The sequence below is a fragment of the Limanda limanda genome, chromosome 18 (assembly GCF_963576545.1).
Source record: "Limanda limanda chromosome 18, fLimLim1.1, whole genome shotgun sequence".
Lineage (NCBI taxonomy): Eukaryota > Metazoa > Chordata > Actinopteri > Pleuronectiformes > Pleuronectidae > Limanda > Limanda limanda.
The window spans coordinates 9,455,134-9,478,981 of NC_083653.1; the positions used below are offsets into that span (position 1 = coordinate 9,455,134).

Below are 23,848 nucleotides of genomic sequence, written 5' to 3' on the forward strand. Positions count from 1 at the left end.
TGAAAGATCTTCGTTTCATCACAGCTTCAAGGCTTTCGCTTGAGGAAAAGATTGTTGCTGCACCTGATTCAAAGCTGCGATTGCTAGTATCTCCTCCTTATGTTTACTCACATTATGGGTATGAAAATGTAATTGAAATTCTGTCACTTGTGGATGTGATATTGCATGAGCAGAAGTGTGTGTGTGTGGAAGATTGACCAGATAGTTTATCTGAAAGGGGAACTTTAGCTTGACAGTGTATTGCTCAGAGATTTGAACTTGATGGCCTGCTCGGTTGGGATCTCGTCCACAGAGACGTGAAGGCAGGATGTCTCCCACCCTGATAAGACATACATATGCAATGGGAGGGGGGGGGCTGTGGGTTGTAAGAACACAGACCTCACCTCTGTTCTTTGCTTCTTTCCTTCTGGAGAGGCGGTGGAGTAGTGGCAGAAACTTGGACTACTGGCAGAAAAAGGTCTCTGGTTCGATGCTGGTTCGACTCCACGGAGTTTCCACAAAAACTTACCTGGATGGAATAACAACAAAAGACGAACCTGGATCTGTTCAAAATCAAAAGACTATTCTTCCTACCTTGTCTAGTGCCCCTGAGCAAGGCACCTTACTCCCCCAACATCTGCTCCCCGGGCGCCGTATATGGCTGCCCACTGCTCTGTGTGTCCTGCACCATATGGGATAAAAGCAGAGGACAAATTTCCCTCAATTGCATGAGTGTGTTTGTGCATGTGTGTGGGATAAATAAAAATGTATCTTATCTTATCTGTATCTTGCTCATTTCTACATGTCTTCTACTGTGAGTCCATCTGCAGATGCTGAATTAAACGTACAGAAAGAAGTGTTTGACTTTGTGCTTGATTCACAGAAATTGCCACCACAAAAACGGGGAGTTATAGGTATACGTGTATTTTTCATCCGTCTTCTATATCTTGCATTAACAGAGCCAATGTTCGCCTACAAACCCAATCTTTGTATTTCCTGTAGAACATATTGAATAGAATCAATTCCATTTTACCGAATGGCTTCTACTGGCTGTGTGCGGACATGTAAACCCAGTGAGAATGTCAAGCCGTCGGATTGGTAAGGGATGACGTTGACTCGGGTGCCCAGTTCGCCTGGATGTATTCCTCGAGTCTTTTGTTTTCTTGAAGGTCACTGTATCGACTGCACGAACCCGAGGCATGCTGGGTACAGCCAGCCCCCCCACAAGCTGAGTGGTGCTGATTGATTGTCTGATTGATAGAAGACCACAAGAGTCCATTTGTTGGAGGCCGAGACAAAGGGATGTGTATGAAAATGCAGCGAGGGCAGGTGACAGATCTCGCTGCTGAGGTGTCTCAGAACAGATGGTTAGGTTGCTAATGTGCATTAAATTCTTCTTTCATGAATACCAATCTGTTATGTTTCTGTAAAAGAATGACGTGGAAAAAAACAAGTTCTCTTTATCTCAGCTGAGTGTATGAAGTGCATCTTGCCGGTCGTCCCTCAGAGGGTCAGCTGAGCCGCTGAGGAATGGGAAGCCAAATTGGAAATGAAAGGGGAGATGGTGCCATCTAGTGGCTGTGGACATTAATAAATTCTGATTACCACGCCTGCACTAGGTTGTTTTCAAGGTTGACAGTAATGAATAGTTCAATTCTGTGCTGCTGCATGAAGAAAATGATCATTTCGCCGTGTGTGTGCACGTGTTGGAGTTGGATGGGAGTGGGGATGTGCGTGTTTGTGTGTGTGTGTGTGTGTGTGTGTGCGTGTGTACAAGACAAGCAGGATGAACATAATTCTTTGTGCCTTGTATTTATGGGCATGTGCACAGTCATTCTGCAGCAGCAACCTGCTCTGCTCCACGGCTTTTAGCTGCTTGTTGCTGACGACGCCCTTATGAAAATTCTTCTATGTGGGGAAATTATTCCCTTTCATTATGATGTTGGAGCCAAATTAGGAGAACACAGCATATGACTAAGACCTTAGCTCTGGAGACACATCACTGCCCAGTGCTCTACTCTGTCTGCATGTGTGCATTACTCTGTGTTTTCTCTGCTCATAAAAGTGTGCTACTGTGCTGTGTGTACCTCAGTCTGTCAGGCCTCATCTCGCCAGCCACTATTTCTGCCCCCGTGGCTGCGTGACAGAGCTAATCCTGAAAGTCTTGTTCCTGGCAGAGAACATTCCCGATCCCCTCCGCACCCACCGCTCCCTCTCCACTGATTCATTCCTCGATTCCCCAAACATCAGCTGTTATTTGCTGTACGCCTAAACCCTCGTCCTCTTCTTCCTCCTCCTCCTCCTCCTCCTCCTCCTCCTCCTCCTCCTCCTCCTCCTCCTCCTCCTCCTCCTCCTCCTCCTCCACCTCTTCCGTCTCCAGTGGGAATGAGGTATAGTGGTTGGGTGTGAGAGAGAGAGATCTCCCAACACTGTAATTGGCAGTGACGTGTGTGTATTAACTCAGAGGCTGTTTGTTAATTGGCAGCTGTTTACTGGTGGTTTGATGCAAATGTGTTGTGAGCTCTGGTGTGACCTTGAAAAGCAACGGTACACTCGGTGTGCGTTTGACTTTCCCACACGTAATGGGAAAAGATCTGATTGGTAAACGGACCCACATGGACGGATGATGAAACTAAGTGAAACAAGATACACATTCCCAGGCGCGGTGTCCGGACTGCGGTGGCTCTTTAATTCACTTTTCAATTTGGAGGCAATAATGCTTTAATCAACCATTGTGCTGTTACGTCTGTGAATGATGACCGGTCCATTCTTGCAGGGATGTGGCCCGTCTGGGATTTCTCTCTCATTTACGCAACATCTCGTGCTCTATACGACTTTCATTCATTAAATCTGCGACGCCGTCCACTCCCACCTTCATCAGCTCTCCTGTGGTTTTATCTGGAGTCAGAATCTGTTTCAGTCAGTTTCTGTGTGTGTAAGTAAGCTGATTAAAGTCTGTTATCAATTCAATAGCAGCACTTTAGCACCCAATCAGCTAAGGTATACAAGAAATCAATTTGAGTCAATGCAAAAAAACATCTTAACGAATCTTTATGCTCTTGTAATTCTCTTGGATACTCAGGAGCTACAGATGCAGGAGATCTCTGGTTGTTTGAAAGGAATTGTTAATCATTTTGGGAAATTGCTTATTTGCTTTCCTACCTAACGAAGATAAGACACTCAATACCACTCTCACCTGTATATTCATATGAAGCCCGGGCATGGAGAAGGTTCTCTTAGATCAGCGTCATGGCTGATAGAAGAGACAGATGTCCTGGCTCCAGGGGGCCACTCCAGGTATGGGTTAAACCAAAGAGACTCGTGCTCATTTAATGCACAGTTATCCATCCATCCATCATCTATACCCATTATCTGTCCGGGGCCACGTGGAGCTGGAGCTTATCCCCGCTGACATTTGCCGAGAGGCGGGGGTGCACCCTGGAGAGGTCACCATCTTGTCGCAGGGCGTGCACAAACACATCACTGGGATTTTTTTCAATCTAACTCCCTGCAATGAATTTCACCTAAGTTTATATCTCTCAATTATAGAACCGGTGATTTTCATTCTCACAAAAATGTGGACGTATTTTACATTTAATCTATGCATCTGCAATACGTGCAATGAGAACGCAGCGCCCTTCAAATCCTCAAGAGTCTTGTGTTCAGCTTGAACTTGTTACTTTTTCATTCACCTCTCTCTGCCTTGCACATACACGTCAATACACAAAGACACATGTTTTGAGGACTTCAGAGGACGTCTCATTGACTTATGAACCCCAAAGACGTCTTCACTTTAAAATTGAAAAGTCCCCCTATTGTCATTGTGTAATTAAACCGATTTAGGTCCCAGAGAACATGGATAACACCTCGACCCCCTGCGCACACACACATACGCTTCCAGTTGTTAGCAGAGGGATACAGCATCCTTTGGCTTATTGTCTAAACATGCTGTGACATTGTCCCATTGTTGTTGCTCTCTCCCCGTGGGACAGAACATCTCAGGGGGGTCCATGCTTATAAGCCTCAGAAGAGCAAGACTCCCCGAAAGTGAGAATCTTGTACCTCCTTGGCTCAGACCAGGAGGAGGAAGAGGAGGAGGAGCGGACGACCGAGTCTTCATGGTGCCAGAAAGATATAGCGCTGAAAGGAAAAAGGTGAGAGCTCACAGATTGACACCCAGGCTTAACTGCAGTAATCCAAAAGCCTTTATGATTTAATGTAACACGCATACAAGAGGCTGGAGAGATCCCCCGGACTTACAGACACAGGAAACGCTGACCTGGTTTGCAGCCTCTGTCTTGGAACTCCATTTCATCACCTTGCCTTTCTTTGGCCCACTCGCCAGCAGCACTACCAACCAGGGGGGGGATCCACTTGTGTAGGTGCAGAGGGATGAAGTAAGTAAAACTGTTCATCACATTTAGGTGACAAGAGGCTCAACGAGTCATAAATCCCACGTAAGAGTGTGTTCTAGTGTAACGTGCACAGATTAGCTTCCTGCGGGCGTCTTCCTTATTTCCCAGTGGGGCTAACTTATCAATGTCTACAAGATCCTCCCTCGACTATTAGATAGTACTTTGTTCAGATTGGTCTTTTCCTATTTGAAGGTCAAACTGAGTCAATATTGAAGCAGGGCCGAGGAGCCTCGTATCAGGGAGGATTTGGATGAACTGTCCATGGTCCAGCTTGGAGAAGGGTCTTGTGAGTGGAGGAATCTTTAGACATGTCCACGCACACACACACGCACACACACAGACACACACACAGACACACACACACACACACACACACACACACACACACACACACACACACACACACACACACACACACACACACACACACACACACACACACACACACACACACACAGAGACACACAGAGACACACACACACACAGACACACACACACACACACACACACACACACACACACAGAGACACACAGAAACACAGACACACACACACACACACACAGACACACACACACACACACACACACACACACACACACACACACACACACACACACACACACACACACACACTACACACACACCACAAATCTGTTTTTTTTCATCTGAGTCACCTTCTGGGATATTTTAGGCTACAACTAGATCCACTGACAGTTATACTAACTTCTCCTGATATGAGGGGACTTTTTTCTGACGCCCGTTGTTGTGTTGAAAACTGCACGTCTGTGGCTGTTAAAGAGAAGTTCTCGTGCTTGTCAGGCTGCAGCGGATGCAACTTCCTGTTGTGTCACAGTCTATCCAAAGTGTTTACTTCATATGAACAGTGCTTCGGTTGTCTGTATGCAAATATCTGCTCATGTGGTGTTAAGCAGCACCTGTTTAGCACAGATCCTGCATCATTTGATGTCCCTACTTTAAAGCCCTACCTCAGCCCATGTGTGTGAGGATGAAAGCTAGTCTGACAGATAGATTGACTGAACGGGAGGATACACACAATTTCCTGAAATAGCATCACAGAAGCTGCGGGAATCAAAACCCGATTGCCCTTCGTCAGAGGTGATCGCCTTCATTCTGTGGTGCAGACTCAGTTTACACACCAGAGACGGTAGAGGGGGGGGTGAGGGGGAAGTCAGGTTGCCAATAAAACGGGAGTCTCAAGTTTCATCCCACTTCATTGAGTGGAGCAGTCGCCTTTGACAATCACGAGGGGATAATTGTGCGGTTTCATTTTACCATCAGAGGGCGGAATGAGTGGTGGCTCTCCGTCTTCCCACCGTCGCCCTCGGAGGAAAGGAACTTAACGTTGTGCGGTTGTGCTTTTCATGCCCACGAGCTGGATTTCACTCGAACCCTCTTGATATATAGAGGGTATCAGAGCAGACTGGGCCTTTTTTTTCCGGGAGGGGGGGGCGTGAAGAGACGGGAGCTAAAGTCAAGCGTTTCAAACAGAGGATGAACAGAGGAGCTGCAGCAATGAATAGAATGAGGGAAGTAATAAACCTTTTCAAGCGAAAACCCAAATTAAATTGAAGAACTCGAATAGGAGCATCATATATCTCTATTAACACAAAGGGTATTGAGACTTTTCTGACCGACTCCCCCCCCCTTCCTCTTTATGTGTGGATAGAGACGACTCTCAGTTCACCGTGTTGCCACACAGTGGTTCAGCGAACACACACATGATTGTGGTAAAGTGCTGAACTGATCAGAGCCGACCAACGGGGGGGCTGTACACCAGAGTCATCGATATCCGGTTCTGTGCTTAGCATTGATCGTTGCCATCGCAGATAATAGGACAGGAAACCTCTCTTTCTCTCTCTCGTACACACACACACACACACACACACACACACACACACACACACACACACCTTATTTCCCTCATATACTTCTGTCTATAAGAAAACAAGTCTATGGATACTTTCAGTTCTTCATCCAACCTGATACCAGTGATAACTTCTACCTGCTCCTTTTGAGGACTGGGACTGACAGTAGACTGTGTGTTGTGTTGTGTTTGTGTGTGTGTGTGTGTGTGTGTGTGTGTGTGTGTGTGTGTGTGTGTGTGTGTGTGTGTGTGTGTGTGTGTGTGTGTGTGTGTGTGTGTGTGTGTGCGTGTGCTTATCACCTTGACTGATTATTGGAAATGAAAGAGTGGAGACATGCTATCACTGTGTATCACATCCGTCCCCGGGGGCTGCTGGGGACACACGACCTTGTGACCTTGACAGCCTGATGAAACACGGCGGACACAGCTTCCCTCAACACTCTCCGCTTCTCTTTTAAGAAATGAGACGGGACGCCAGAATCGTAAACTCCTGCTTGTGTTAGACTGGAGCTTTTTGATCAGGAGCACTATGGACGTGATGACGGCTTTATGGTGTTTTCAATATCTCCACCCCCGCCTCCTGATCTCTTTTATCATCCCATCCATATTTATAAGCCCCTCTGTAACCACAGGGGTTGTTGGTGGGCCGGTGGGCCGGTGGAGAAGGACATAGACATATGTACCTGTGAGGTTTGTTTCCTTCCTCGTGCAACACATGTGTGTTTGCAAAGGGGATGTTTGACATTGAAAGGATCCTCCTATTTAACCAGGCAGAGACAATCAAGTGTTCCCTTAAGGGCAATAGCTCATTAACTTACCATCCCCTTGGGGTGTGTGTGTGTGTGTGTCTGTGCGTCTGTCTGTCTGTCTGTCTGTCTGTCTGTGAGTGTGTGTGTGTTATTGATATATTTCCTCTTTGCTCTTGAACTCTTTTGTGAGCGTGGAGTTCCTCTGACTTGTGTCTTTTAATCACGAGCCCCCAGCATGTTGTGTTGTGTGTTCGTTAGCGCTACACTGCGCACACAGTCCCTTTTCAACGAGGACACAGTGGTTGAATGCCACGGGGACGCTTGGGGGTCGTAGGCGCTAAACTCAGGTGTGCTATGATTCGCTTGATTAACTAGGGCTGTCAGCGAGGGGCGGAAGGTCCTTGTCCCTCCGGCCTTTCTGCATGACAGGCAGATGCCCCGACTCTTAGCGACTCCTCCTTGTCCCCCTTGTGTCCCTCTGGGTTCCTCGCGTCCCGCAGACAGCACGGGGACTTTGCCGCTGTAGGGGTCACACAGGGCTGTGGTGCTGAGCTCGGGGGGGCTGCGCAGTGTGCTGCTGGGGACGGATCAGTCTTGAGTGTGCTGGAGTGTGACAAGCTCTCTCCCTGTTAGGTCATCTGTGAGATTTTAAGTGGCTCAAACCCACCAGAGGTGAATAGTCTGTGTGTAAGGACACTTCACTCTCCCTGCATATGTGGGGAGCGTGCCTATATTCCCACAGCCCAATGTTCCCACAGCCCAATGTTCCCACAGCCCTATATTCCCACAGCCCAATGTTCCCACAGCCCTATGTTCCCACAGCCCTATGTTCCCACAGCCCTATGTTCCCACAGCCCTATGTTCCCACAGCCCTATATTCCCACAGCCCTATGTTCCCACAGCCCTATGTTCCCACATTTCTAAGAGCTTTTTCAAAATTAGGTCTTATGTTCCCACAGCTCTGTGTTCCCACATTTCTAATATATATTACAAAATTAGGCCCTATGTTCCTACAGTTCCCACATTTCTACCCCTGCCTGGTAGTTAAGGGTTCACCATTCCGTAGCTGGCGATTTGAAGGAACTAGTTAGCTTCCAAACTCTCTTGAGCTAACCCTAACCCTAACCCCAAACCTAACCCTAACCCCAACCCTAACCCTAACCCTAACCCTAACCCTAACCCTAACCCTAACCCTAGCTTCCAAACTCTCTTGAGCTAACCCTAACCCTAACACCAAACCTAACCCTAACCCCAACCCTAACCCTAACCCTAGCTTCCAAACTCTCTTGAGCTAACCCTAACCCTAACACCAAACCTAACCCTAACCCCAACCCTAACCCTAACCCAAACCTAACCCTAGCTTCCAAACTCTCTTGAGCTAACCCTAACCCTAACCCTAACCCTAATCCCATAGGGTTTAATTTTCAGAAAAATCTAGAAATTTGGGAACATAGGGCTGACCCCCATATGGGAGCCATCGGAGCGTTGTCGGCTCATGTAACCGCACATTTGATGTGTCTGGTTTCATTTAATAAAAATCAATGAGTACACAATTACATAAAAAGTGTGAAGGCAACATAATTAAACTACAACCTCGCATAATGAGAGAACATATAATCCTATCCTGTCGGATCGGAGTGTCAGGATGCATGGAGGTGACGTACGCAGATGCAAATTCATCATCTTTATGCAAACATCTGTGTAATATATGCAAATTTGCATGTGTAGGTCGGTTTTCTCGCTTCACTCTGCAATATGCGGTCCAACAATACACCCCCCCCCCTCTCTGCCGTGCTAGTTTTTCTAAATAAGCTGTAAAATAACATGTCAACTATACACTGATGTAGCTTAGACTGTATTTTATCACCATGTTCATGTTGCCTGATACGTACCTGAGCCCCTGCTGATGTATGATTACGTCCTTTGAGCTCCGGCTGGGCAGAGGACTAATGCACGAGCGGTTTGATACAGTCAGTCGTGGTCGTCAGGCGGTAGATTCTCCCGGCTCATCCATGCTCACCTCTGACCTGGGATTAGCATTGAATTAGTGCTCGGCTAATGTACATGAGGGCTGTGAGATCTGTATGTGCTCACTGTGCACACGTCCCAGGCTTGTTGGGTTGAATGATAATTCAGAGATAATGGACGGCAGAGTGTTTTCCACTGATGTTATTAGTCGGCGCAGTTGATCTTAAGAATGGAGTTAACTCTGAGACAGGGGGAGATTTGAAGGAACCGTTGAAACGATGCTGGGTGTCTGGAGAGGGTTGTGCAGAAATTCACAAATACTCAGCAGCCAAATGATTAAAAAACTGAAATAACCTCGGTTACATGGTCACATCAATCCAGAAAAACACACTGATTGTTTAAACAGTCAGACATGACGACATTCAGTCAGACAGCTACCCAACAGTGAAGCCAAAGCGTCTTGATTGCCACCTGGTGGCTGGCTGCAGTATAGGTGTCCACCTCCTCCATGTTAGTGGATGGGACATAGGCAAAACTAGAAAATCAGAGTACACTTTAAATATTTTTATTTGTCTTAAAGATGGCTTCTGTCAATTAAGGTAGGCAGGTAGTTTAGCTATTGGTGGATGTTAAATTAGATGTTTTAATTCGTCAAGTTTGGTTTTAATTTCTACTTTTTAACATTATAAAAACAGGGTGAACCATAATAACTGACCACTGAAAGTGACTTGCGATTAGTTGAGCAAGTGAATCGATTCCATCCCTCGATCACTTCTGCACTGGCTCCAAACAAGGCACACAGGTCAATATGGCAGCTTTAATATGCTGGATATTTTTGACTTTAAGAGTTAAGAGCCATTTTCTGCTCTGGTGTCGCTGCTTGCATTTTCAGTGTGGAAAAAAATAGTGATTTTACACCTCTGTTTGTCCCTTCCCCCCCCTCTCTTTTTCTGTCCTCCTGCTCTCTTTGCACTTTGCCCTTTTCGGGCAAAAAAAAAGGTGAATACAGCGCTGCCTCAGTGGAAAAGCCTTATCAAAGAACACAAATACAGCAGTCAGACTCTAACTACAACAGACACACACACACACGCACACATGCACACAATGCGGCCAGATGAATGGCCTCGGTCCAACACAATGGTACTAAATTAAATCACTGATGTCAGAGTCGCAAAAAGCCCTCCCCTTACACACCACTCTCACTCGCACACATGCAAGAATTGACTAATAAGCACCTCTTTGTTTGCCTGTGTAATTTATTCTGGATCAGGCGATATCCGCTGTGGTTGGAAGGTGCGTTTGGTCAATTTCAGTTCATTATGCAAATCAGTATTGCGACTGTTGTTCTCTAGCCTCCCTGGTATGATTACTGAATTCATAATTTGCTCCCCGGTCCTCTTCATATCTTTTTGTCCCCTTTTATTCAGGAGCACCTTCATTTCCTTGATGCATTCTTTACATCAGCTGCATCTCAACAAAGGACAGCTTACGTGGAGACCGGCTCACATAATCAGCATTGATTATAAAGAGTTGCAGTTGTGGTGGACGTAGAAATGCCCTTCTTTGGACTTCGGGACAGAGTTGGCATCAGGTGTTGTAAGCAAGCACGCAAACAGCCATTACTTCCACTAGGGCACCCCCGTCCCTGCTGCCGGCGGGGACCTGTCGAGGATGAGCATGTTAGCAAACAGACCAGACAGGTGGCGATGTCAGTGTCACTCAAGCATGAGCAGCCTCAGCTGAGATTGTCAAGGATGATACGTTCATCTGTGACCTTACAGCCAAACGCAGCTGCACTGAGGTTCGGAACTCGACTCGCTGACGCTCCGAGGGGAAACAACCCGAAATCAAGTCGTCTGAGTGGAAGATCCTCGGAGTAGTTGGTCCAGATGCTCTCAGAAGTACTGATCGAGTATCATCATGAGGGAGGTCATCCAGTTAATGGTGTTTGTTTGGACTTGCACGTTGTAGAAGTTCATTTTCAAGAGTACAACACAGAGCGTTAGGCCTCAGCCCAGCTCCCTGGATATCGGGTGTAAATTCCGAGATGTACAGCTTGACAGAAACTACAATTATTCTTGTTGGGTTTGCACATTAATGACACTTGCGAGGAATACTGAAGTTACCTTAATTATGTGATGGCTCCAATATGGCCGTCCAGCTACAGAATAATCTATACCAGGGCGTGGGTCCAGCACGCTTTGGGCCACAGGCCAAACACACCCTGGTCAAATCACCAGTTTCCCACAGGGCTGACACACACATAAACGACTATCACACTCACCATCACACACACGCTTAGCAGGACTTTCTTGTGTTGAGCCAGCTGACCGCTCCATCGTACCAACAGTGAACATTGGAGGAGATGGAAAACTAGTCCAGAGCATATATGTTGGTTACCAAATTGTATTTTTTAAAGTTCCAGTGTGTACGATGTAGGTGAAAGGGATCTATTGACAATAATTGAATATAAAATAATCCTAGTGTAGTTTTCCCTAGTGTGTCTCATGTAAACTGTAGGAATTGTTTTCTTTAACCTAGAATGGGCCCTTTATATTTTAATCACGAGCGGGTCCTCTCTACGGAGGCTGCCATGTTTGTTTACAGTAGCACAAACTGGACAAACAAAACATCTTTTGAGCTGTTATGACAACTTAAGGCTATCCCAGGTTCTCTCTCATGTTTGGAGGGGGAGGGGGAAGGGGAAGCGAGGGGTATTCAGCTGCAACGTGCACCTCCACCACTAGATGTCACGTAATCCTAAACACTTAACCTTTAAATAAGCACATTACAGCCTTCTTCTTTGATAAGTAGTTTCAGGGTTAATGTCGCCGTGACTGTCAGACACAGGGGGGCTTTGAGAAACCTCTCCCTCCTCAGTCGAGCTTCTCACCAAGTGAGTGTTACTCCTGCATGAAGTAACACTTGCAGCTGTGGAGGCTTCTCCACATCAAGAGGGGGGGCATAAATAACAGGTAAACTGTTGGACTACGCCATGAACAAGAAAGCATCGTCACCATGAGTGCTAAGAGATGCATTGGCCTTCTCAGCTGTTGGGTTATTTTATGGTCTGCAAATGTGTCCTGTAGCATCTTTGAAACAAATCACTGGACTGTGAGCTGATGGATCTCGATTCAAGTAAAATGGGTCAATTGATTCTTTTCTCTCCCTCTTTTCATGTTTGACTGTGGCCAAATTTTATGGATTTCTGTCTTAAATCCCACCGAGAAAAATGCTGTGCAATGAGATTTGTGTTTCCATTATTCCCAAACCTCAGTGGACACTAGTCCACTTCCATCCATCCATCCATCCATCCCTCCATCCTTCCATCCGCTGCTGCCCACTGAGCTGGAGTGGTCTTGAACATGGCGAGGTGTTTTTTTACGCAGGCACACAAGCAGAGGCGGAGTGGATACAGGGCGAGGGTTTAGTGGAAAGAATGAGACTTGAGTCCCGTCTGTCTCCACACACACACACACACACAAACACACACACAAACACACATAAACACACACACACACACGCTGCAGCATCCCAACAACACCAGCATCACCAGGTGCAGTGGAGCAAAAACCTTCTACAGTGTGCGTGAGAGAGAGAGAGAGAGCGAGGGAGAGAGAGAGAGCGAGAGGGAGGGAGAGAGAGGGAGAATGGATGAGGGGAGGGATGAGGGGATGAAATAGAGAGAGAGAGAGAGAGAGAGAGTGAGAGAGAGAGAGAGACAGGGAGAATGGAGGAGGGGAGGGATGAAGGGATGCTAGAGAGAGAGAGAGTGAGAGAGAGAGAGGGAGAATGGAGGAGGGGAGGGATGAAGGGATGCTAGAGAGAGAGAGAAAGCGAGGGAGAGAGAGAGAGCGAGAGGGAGGGAGAGAGAGGGAGAATGGATGAGGGGAGGTATGAGGGGATGAAATAGAGAGAGAGATTAAGAGAGAGAGTGAGAGAGAGTGAGAATGGAGGAGGGGAGGGATGAAGGGATGCTAGATAGAGAGAGAGGGAGGGAGAGAGAGAGAGAGGGAGAATGGATGAGGGGAGGGATGAGGGGATGAAATAGAGAGAGAGTGAGAGAGAGAGTGAGAGAGAGGGAGAATGGAGGAGGGGAGGGATGAAGGGATGCTAGAGAGAGAGAAAGCGAGGGAGAGAGAGAGCGAGAGGGAGGGAGAGAGAGGGAGAATGGATGAGGGGAGGGATGAGGGGATGAAATAGAGAGAGAGAGTGAGAGAGAGAGAGTGAGAGAGAGTGAGAATGGAGGAGGGGAGGGATGAAGGGATGCTAGAGAGAGAGAGAGTGAGAGAGAGAGGGAGAATGGAGGAGGGGAGGGATGAAGGGATGCTAGAGAGAGAGAGAGAGAGAGAGAGAGGAGGGGAGGGAGAGAGAGAGAGAGAGAGAGAGAGAGAGAGAGAGAGAGAGAGAGAGAGAGAGAGAGAGAGAGAGAGAGAGAGAGAGAGAGAGAGAGAGAGAGAGAGGGGGCTGGCAAGGTGGCGGGATTTGTGTCGAAGCCTCTGCTCTGTCAGACATGCGCAGGAGCAGCATCATCAGCATCATCTTCCTCCTCATCATCATCATCATCTTCAGCAGCAGCAGCAGCAGTACCACCGCCACCGCTGCTCTGCGTTTCCGCCTTGGCTGAGCGGTGCGCACGGCCGAGAGAACAGCCGAGGAGCGAGGGGAGGAGAGAGGGACGAGGGAAGAGCCGAGAGTGGAACAGCGGAGCCACCGAGACGCAGTGTGGAGCACAGCACGGACTCCGAGCTGAATCAACCACCGACGCACCACCACCACCACCACTACCACTACCACCACTACCACCATCATCATCCACACACCGCTCCTCCTCTTCCTCCTCCTCCTCCCTCCTCCTCCTCCTCCTCATCCTCCACCTCCGTCTCCAGCTCCTCCAAGATTTCCGCGTCAAGCCAGGAGAGGGGGGGGCAGTGCGCACCAGAGCCCTTCCAGCATGGACACTGCGATGAAGCCCGAGCACTAACAATGTGAGCTCTACACAGGGAATCAGGAGATAGAGAGAGAGAGAACGTGCGTGTGCGTGTGTGTGTGTGTGTATGTGCGTGCATCAGAGAGAAAGTGTGTGTGTCCCTTGTGCGGCGGCTGATTGTTGAATAATTGTGTGTGTGTCTGCGCAGTGTGAAGAAGATGAAGAAGTTCAACATCAGGAAGGTGCTGGACGGCTTGAAGGAGGCGTCCTCCTCCTCCACCCCGTCCGTGCAAGTGGGGCCGCAGGAGAACCACCTGATCCAGGAGAGCCTCCAGTCCGAGCATTTCCAGCTCTGCAAGGTGCGTGCACACACACACACACACACACACACACACACACACACACACACACACACACACACACACACACACACACACACACACACACACACACACACACACGATTCCCATGTTGTCATCTCCCCTGTGCCATGTCCTCTGCGCGTAGTTTTTATTCCCCACTGGCCGGGTGATGATGCGCATCTCCTTCCAGCAGGTGGAACGAGCTCCGCACAGTGAAACGCATTGACGAGCATGTTCGATTCCTGAACGTGTACAAGCGGCTGATTGAAGGTTTTATTTTAAAAACCCCTCTCGGCCGGAGGATCAGTGAAGCGTTCAGTGCTCCTCCACCAGGCATCGCACTGACTGGGACATGCCTTCCTTCCTATACTATGCGCAAACACAGCTCTCCAGCCCAACGGGATAAGAAACATGACTGAATTCATATTTGGACGCTTTTTTAAATTTTTTTTTTTTTTTTTTAAAAGGATCTCGTCACGTTGGGTGTCGCAGCAGTGGCCGCTCGCCTCTGTGTGGAAAAGCGTGTGCGCCTGGCATGAGCTGTCATACGGAGGGGCAGGGCCAAACTGATCCCCTCTTGCATAATACACTGGGTTCGGATTAGAGGGACGGTGCTCTCTGGTCGATGCCACCTTATTGCTCTCTCTCTCTCCATCCACTCCCTCTCTTTCCCCACACACACTGACACACTGACACACACACACACACACTGGTCTCTTCTTTACCCCCCCATCATTGATCCAGTGGGGACTGGTGGCGCCTGTAGTGGGAGCCTGCTTTGGAAAAAAAACAACAAAAAAAAAACTGGCTTGCCCTCCTCCTGTGTCTGAATTTGCCACAACAACAGATGAGGTTGATAAACACTCGTGCAATTTACACGCTGTGCCTTCTGCGCCTGAACCCACCGTAATGGTAAATCAAGTGTTTCCCAGTGTGTAGCCCTAATGGTTTGGTGTGGCCTTTTTCTTGAATCGACACCACAGTGTGTTATCTGTCCCACACGACCGAACCCCGTCAAGGTTGTTTGTTTATCCTTTTAGCAAGGTTTCCCCAGTTGTTGGATTTCTCATAGCAATTGTAGGTTTGAATATCTTTGTGAATTGTGGGTGAGTGCACTTGTTTTTTCACGTGGGACAAGCTGCTGAGAACACACAACCTTCAGCTGCCACGGCCCGCTGCCGCTGATAGGCTTTATCTCACACGGCGTCGTGTCTTTGTGCCTCTGGAGGTCAAAATCACAAAAGCCTGATATGGTTGTTGCTATTGGCTGTTGGCTGTTTTTTTGTACAGATGTCAACAACCAACCAAAACACCGACATAAAGTCCAACTTTAGGGCAGATATACCTTTTTTTAAAATACGTAATCATGCCTGAGTGAGAGAAGTCAATAAGCAGAAATGTAGATAACATCACCGAGCGTCAACACACCTGAGGGCTTAGAGGGGACGGCCTGGCAGAGAGGTCTGATTGCCACAGCAGCCGAAAACGTGTGTATCAACAGCCAGGCATCTGATTGAAGTCTCTTTGAAGAGGACTCCACACACACACACACACACACACACACACACACACACACACACACACACACACACCCCCTGCACCTTCACAGTCTGTCTGGACAGAAAACCCGCTGTCATGTTCCTCTGCAAGGAAGGCAGGTGTCTCTGCTGCACTGAGTGCTTCTTATGTAACGCGCTTTAGCCTTCTGCCACTAAACAAACAAATCCACCGGCCCACCACCGGCTGACTGATGCAACACAGCCACAGTCGCACACTGTATGTCCACACAACGACACAGGGACACATGCCTGTAGCGGAGCCCTGCAGCAGCACTGCAGCCCCTCAGTTGATAGGTTTTCTGTATGTTTCAATTTTCAGACATCAGTGTAATCACGACTTCATGTGGGAGGGAGTGAGAGAAGCAAAACAAGATAAAAAAAAGAGAGAAATGAGAGAGGGAGAAGCAAAATCTCAAAATAGGCCCCGTGAATATAAAAGGATCCTAAATAGTGAAGCCAAATATCCACCTATCACGAAGACCAGGGTGTCTATGCACGGGGGTGGGTGGGGGGGAGCGTTTATTCTTCTCTTTCTTTTTCTTTTGTCAGCATAATGTCAGGCTTTACGTTTCACAACATCCATCTGGGCCGTTTGTTTCGGTGTGTGTGACATCCTCTGACAAAACAACACCCCCTGCTGTGAAATGCAAATTGATATGTCTTTCTGACGCATCCTCTTTTTTCCCTGTCTTTTTTCTCATCTTTTCCGCAAATCTCCCCAGACTGTCCGCCATGGCTTCCCCTATCAGCCGTCGTCCATGGCGTTCGACCCCGTGCAGAAGATCCTGGCCTTCGGCACCCAGAGCGGAGCCCTCAGATTGTATCCTTTCCGTTGCCGTTGAGCTGTTGTAGGTTTGCCGCGTCGCGTGGCAGCTCCTCTGGGGGCGGCTGCACCCCCGCCAGGCAGCAGGTAAGTGAACAGATGTCTGAGCTGCCATGTGCAGACGCTGATGTAAGTCGGTTGGATTTCAGCGTATCTTAAGAGCGTGCTGAAGAGCTTTCGGAGCATTTGAAGGGTTGACAGTCCCCCGGAGCCTCTGCATGCGCTGCTGAGATTCAGCATCGGGCCTCTTTGATTTGCTCTCACCTGGATAAGCTCCAGATGTTGTCACGTGGAACAACAACACTTGAAACGTAGGCCAAGAACAAGCTGAACGGTGTTCCCCTCGAATTCCATATCTAAGCTGCTTACCTACATTGAAACACGCTGTCTCACAAAATCGCTGGAAACCCCAATTGGAAAAGTCCACATTCATTTGGATATTGAAGTGGCTGAGGTAGCTCTCATCAACTTTTTTCGTGCAATATGAGGACGTTTACACAATCGGGGACAACAGCTTGCGATGAGATTACACCGCGGGGAGTCGTATAGCTTCGGAGGACGCCGGCGAGTGCGCCTGTGTGAGGCTGCTTTTACAGGTCCTCCATGTGTTCTCCTGCCTGTCCGACAACCTTTGCCAGCTCATTACGGTGTGATGAAGAGCCGGCCTCCTGGCTGTCCCTCGGTCCCACCTGCCGGGCAGCTATGGCTGTGACTCAGACTCGTTCACCTGTGCTGGAAAAGGTGAGGACACAAACAGAGAGTCTCACAGGAGGCGGGGGGGGGGGCTTAAAATCTACTGAGCTATGTTTACCAGACTTTAAAAAAAAGCACCACACTGGGCCGCCTGTGTGCCTGAGCTGTGCTTTCTTGTTCTCTAATGATGCACCAAGATTTCTAGCGATGACTAAATGTTCCTGAAGATTCAACAGATTCAACCGAAACCACAAATTACTTCATTCTGCCAGCGGTGCACATGTATTAGTAGAAGTGAGATAAAATCTGTCCTCTGGTAGAAGTACTATGGGCTTAAAATCTACCGAGCTATGTTTACCAGACTTTTAAAAAAAGCACCACACTGGGCCGCCCGTGTGCCTGAGCTGTGCTTTCTTGTTCTCTAATGATGCACCAAGTTTTCTAGCGATGACTAAATGTTCCTAAAGATTCAACAGATTCAACCGAAACCGAAAATTACTTAATTCTGCCAGCGGTACACATGTATTAGTAGATGTGAGATGAAATCCTTCCTCTGGTAGAAGTTCTATGTGCTTAAAATCTACCGAGCTATGTTTACCAGACTTTTAAAAAAGCACCACACTGGGCCGCCCCGTGTGCCTGAGCTGTGCTTTCTTGTTCTCTAATGATGCACCAAGTTTTCTAGCGATGACTAAATGTTCCTGAAGATTCAACAGATTCAACCGAAACCACAAATTACTTCATTCTGCCAGCGGTGCACATCTATTAGTAGAAGTGAGATAAAATCTGTCCTCTGGTAAAATTACTATGTGCTTAAAATCTACTGAGCTATGTTTACCAGACTTTTAAAAAAGCACCACACTGGGCCGCCCCGTGTGCCTGAGCTATGCTTTCTTGTTCTCTAATGATGCACCAAGTTTTCTAGCAATGACTAAATGTTCCTGAAGATTCAACAGATTCAACCGAAACCACAAATTACTTCATTCTGCCAGCGGTGCACATCTATTAGTAGAGTTGTATGTCATTCATTTATTCTTTGGTGCTGCTCCTCTTCCCCTGTCATTTGCTGTTTAGTCTGTTTCTTAATCTGATGACAGTGATACAGGCGTGGCACAGATGAAGGGAGCAATATGGAGATTTCATGATTCATCGTTTATCGCGGTGCCGGGCCGCAGCTCTCGGGTTTTGGTTAAAGTTCTCGCAGGCTGCGTATTTTGGGACTCCTGCTCCGACACACATCTTGCAGGTGATTCTGTTTTTTGCAGCGAATCACTGTTTTCGGTGTCGGTGCATGTTTGTGGCTATGTGTGCTTGTTTGCTCGGTCGGCTTGCCAGGACATTTGGCTGCACCCCTGTCCCGTGGAGGATTACAGGAAGTGGCAGATCAAGGGCCGCAGCCTGGCAGCGTGGCAGAGGACTGAGAATTACAGCAGGAGCAGGAGTGTGTGCATGTGTGCGAGGAGGGGAATATGTATGTCTGAGTGTGTGTGTGTGTGTGCACGTCTGCGTGCGTGTGCGTGACTGCACTGAGGAGACGACTCATCCCTCCAGCCACAGAGCCAGTCATCTCTGTGATCCCCCCCAAAACTGTCCCGTGTTTGATGCTCACCACTGACTCTGCGGCTGCCCCCACTGTCCAGCTGGGGAGATGACAATGTCCCTTTGGTGTTGTCTGGAGGAGGGAGAGGGGGGAAGAGAGGGAGGTTTGGCGGGAGAGCGAGCGGAGGGGACAGGCCGATGGACGAGGGAGAGAGGGAATAGATGGGGAAAGAGTGAGAGAGGCAGGCTTTCCCCTGCTTTAAGGTTTAATGGCCAAGAATAGAACCCTTATTGATCTGGGTATGGTAATGCACTGAGACAGATATGCCCAATGAACATGCACACACACACACACATACACACACACACACACACACACACACACACACACACACACACACACATACACACACACACACACACACACACACAAACACACTGCTCTCAGTTGTTTTCTACATGATATCTTAACTGCCAAAAAAGAGGTGTCGAGCATTTGGAAAACAGGTTTCACTGTACAAGCAGTTTATGAATATTAGTTGTCCACTGAAGTAGCAGCATAATTTAAAAAATAGATAGAAATGCAGTGTTTTTAAAATGAGGGAACAAGGCTGTTGTTGTTGTTCAAACAGTGTTTGACGTTGGGCTGTCAGGAGTCGATTTGGAGACTTTGGAGACCTTCCGATTTGGAGAACTTGGAGACCTTCCAAGTTCAGTATGTCCTTTAGTTCTTGACAAGTCTAGATTCTTTGCACTGATACGGCAAGAGGCAAACCACCAGGATGCTGTTTTGAAGCCTTGAGTTTGGTATTTTGTCCAGTGCCATCTTGTTTTGTTTTTTTTAAAGCTAGAGTAACCACATATGAAGGAGTGGGTGATGAGCCTGACTGAAACACCGAGATCTATGACCTGCACCCATTGGATTGTACCAGCTGTCTCCTTGAGTAAATATTTTCTGATGTCATATAATAAGTGAGTGGTCGACTACACCAGAAAGCGACTTTTTTTGCCAACCAGTAGAGTCGCCCCCTTTTGGTCAGTTGAAAAAATACACATTTGAGGTACTTTCACATTGGCTTAACTTTCTGGACCTGGATTTTTCTACGTCAACCATGTGGATACAACAAACTAGCTGTTTTGATAAGCCAGTGACAACTTTAACTGCTCGTTAAACACAATTAGCTACCTCCATGTATCCATCGTATAATGTAATCGTATTTAAAGCCTTCGTCAAATGATGATTTTAACGATGGTGTGATCCATCAGTCTCTAAATGGAAAAACTAATTAACCAAAGATCACGGTCTAATCTGGGGGAGAACACTTTCTCTCTAATATAAATGTAAAAATTGTGCCGAGTCTAAAGCTATAAGATTAAGATATTATATATCATACATCCTGTTTATTACTCTGAGTCTCATTTGCATGATAGATTATTATACTAATGTGTGTGGGCGGCAAGAAATGCATTCTCATACCGCAGGAGAAATAAGAGAGGGTATAAAAAATCTGGAAATTTTATTAAAAATGCTCAAACTGTAGAGCTAGGTGTCAAATCTTTCTTTACTTCTTCTTCAGTGGGAACTTTACTGTTCTCAATACAAGCAACAAACAACTATGTCTGATTAACAGAGTGTGAGTAACTAGCTGTTTTACCTGTTCGTATTGGCCCTGTCTGGTTCAGTTCTGGGGTAATCTCACAGAAATGAACAATTTACCCAGAGCACCAAGTAATTTACACGGAAGGAATCATGGGCTTAGCCGATTTTGCCAGCTAACCATTACTAAAACCATTTGAATGTGTGTGTGCGTCTGTTTCCTGGGTGTTCTACGGCGGTGTGTGTGTGTGTGTGTGTGTGTGTAACAATGTGGTGGCTCACCTCTCCAGGGAGATGGCTCTTTACTGGTGGTGGCCACGAGAGATGGCAGCGTTATAACTCAGAGGCTCCCTGTGAGCGAGCAAGACGCGGATCAATAGATCAAATTGTCACTCCATGCTCCGCCAGATTATCTCATCGGCAGGCGCAGGACATCACATGACACACACACGCACACGCACACACAAACACACACACACACACACACATGAACACACGCACACACATTTGATGGTGGATGACTTTTCCAAATGTTAGCAAGCAAATACTGTCTGTGTACTGACATATACAGGGGGCAAAGTTTGCACATGCAGGCGGACGCTGTTTCACATGTTTGCAGAGACAACTTTGACCACACACATTCGCACACACACACTGGCTCTGCAGTACAGTCTCTGCTTTGAGTGGCAGTACATGCACAGAGTGACTGTGACATATCTTCATCATTAATCTTTGTTCAAATTCCCTCCGTCACTGTGCCACCCTCCAGGCTTGGCTGAACCTTGAGTTCTTGGACTGGACGCCATGCGTGTTAAATTATAGTTCAGCAGTAGATGTTTTATTGGTATCCGACACAGAAATGAACGTGTTAAATTGTAACTTACGATATGTAAAGCCTCACAGAGTGGTTGCTTACATGTTTATCTTTATTACAAGGGGAAGTTAAGCGTATTTCAACGTTTGTGATACGTTTCTCAAGGATTCTGATGTGATATGGACATTATCACGGAGCGGTTCACAGATTAATCAAACCGCACACTGAACGTATGTCTGTGATGACGCTAATGGACTTGGATTGTAATGAGGGATGACGGCGACTCTGTGGCTTCTTTCTTTGTGGACGTCTCCACAGACAGAGGGACAGTGAACGGTGGAAAAAAAACATGTTTACATCCAGCTCTCTCTCTCTCTCTCTCTCTCTCCTTCCAGTCCATCGCTTAAAGAGTGGAGCTCACAGATCATTTGTTTATTTATTTGTTATTCTTATTCTGTTTTGTTGCTTCGTTATTCAAATTTCTTTTTCTTTTTTTGCTCTCTGCTGAACGGGCTTGCCAGTCGCGCGGCCAACTCTTGGAGACGGCGCCGCGTGGTGCAGATCAGGCCCGGGGTTGTGTGTTTGTGACTGCGTTCAGTTATGCAACGTGCCGGAGCTTGGCGCAGCAATGACGAGGCTGATGGAGACGGCAGCAGCCTCGTCAGAGCAGATAAGCGGCCGCTGCCAACCCAGTGGTGTGTACTGTATGTCGAGTGGACCGTGAACACTCGGGATCAATACATGTTCCCTGTCTTCTTATCGTATATCGTTTTTTTTCAACTTGCAGTGGTGCCCCAGCGGTGATGTCCAGGAAAACTCAGTGTGGCAGCGGTTAGCGTGGCAGCTAACAGTAGCATATGGGGGATAAAGGATTGGGAGTGAGGGCGACGTATCACACAAAATCAACAGGGATTAGAGTCTCATCCCCGTTGACCTCAATTCACTTTTCACACAAGTGGGACAAAGATTTGGAAAGAGGAAGAAGAGAGAAAATCGCTTGAAATTAAGTCGAAAGTTTAATACTCTGTGTGTGTGTGTTTGTGTGTGTAAACAGCTGCTGGTGGAGTTGCAAGATTGATTTTCCTGTATTTCTCATCAGGCCCTACACAACAAAATAATAGAAAGCAATCTGTGGAGTAGTGTGTGCGCGTGTGTGATACGGAGCAACAATGCCTAAGAGGTCACCAACCTGTGCACTAATTACTCCCAGCAGACGACAGGCAACGCTCGAGTGGCTCATTGTAAATACACACTGTCTTGTGGGCTGCAGAGAATAAAAGGGTTCCGATTTCCACACGTACACTCGCAGGTAGGGCGTACCTCACAGCGCCGGCTAGTGGTTGGCTCAGAGCTGACGGGTGAAGCTACCGTGATGTGATCGGGCAAATCGTGCACTGTAGTGTTCTGCTGGTTGGAAACAGTTTGTCAGAATGTTTTGAAGTGCAGATAAAACCGATTAATTCTAAGTAAAGACTAAATAAGCAAAATGTACTTTCAGTTCTGTTCAGATCAGACACGTTATCCTATCAGGAATAGTTCAATATTTGTCCTGCGTGAATGCTGCCATCGTGGGCATTTGGAGTCTGGAGCCATGGTGGACAGGGACCGACTTTACATACGCACACAATCGATGGTGAGTCAGTCTCAGCTGTCAATCAGTGTGATAAGAACTCCCTTAAAGGACAGACTTTTGACTTTTTAGCTTGATCTTAGTGCAGTGAACCTACCTACAGAAACAATGGTTTGGAAGAAGAGCAGCAAATCAGGCCTTAATTTGAAATAAACCAGAATGATCTTTTCACTATTGAAAATCAGAGGTTCTATTGAAGCTAGTGATGATCTGAGATTTGAACTTCCGGCGTTGTGTTCTCAGAAACAGAGTTGTTGTTCGGCCTTTACTGGGAGCGACAACACGGCCCACACAGTGCTGTCAGCCTGTGGGGATTTATGACAGGATTTACCCTCAAACAACTCCTTTTTCAGCGTCGTGAGGACCATGTGCCTCCTGTATTGATTTACACTCATATCAGACCCAGGTCAATATGCTCCCTCACTGTTACAGTACCATTATGACCACTGTCCAGTCCCCCACACCACAGAGGTCCCTCATCATCCAGGGTACAGTTTCCACAGCAATTGACCCTGGACTCTCTATTGGATTTATTTGGTGTCATTGTGTACAGCCCGGCGTCTGATGCAGGAGTTATTGTATGTGGGCTCTGCATGTGGTAACCCAGTGCCTCCTATTGATTATAAATTGTGCTTCATTTGTAAGTCTGACGCTTTGATTATCGTGACACACTAAACTCCTCGAAGATGAAATGCTCGTGCTTCTCAGAGCAGATTAGCCACGATTTCTTTACAGCTGTCAAAACGGAAACAAATGTTTCAAGTTGTCCTTTGTCTATAAATAACTCGGCGTCAAGGCGATCACCAAACACAAGTCGTGGGTACATGCCCTGAGCAGATTGTGGAATGCGGTGATGGCTCTTGCCTGTCCGGTCGTATAAAAATCCTCTCGTCGTACAGTACGT

The 23,848-nt window shown here is 47.3% G+C and overlaps 1 protein-coding gene across 4 annotated transcripts in view; it reads left to right on the top strand.

Moving 5' to 3' along the window:
* The first annotated feature begins 14,145 nt into the window (after positions 1-14,145).
* The window catches only part of stxbp5a (syntaxin binding protein 5a (tomosyn)), an 83,740-nt gene continuing 74,037 nt past the window's right edge, over positions 14,146-23,848 (top strand). For all 4 annotated transcript variants that reach the window (XM_061091763.1, XM_061091764.1, XM_061091762.1 and 1 more), the window contains exons 1-2: positions 14,146-14,286; positions 16,571-16,668. In XM_061091763.1, coding sequence (XP_060947746.1) covers positions 14,146-14,286; positions 16,571-16,668 — 239 coding nt within the window. The remainder of the gene's footprint in view (positions 14,287-16,570; positions 16,669-23,848) is intronic.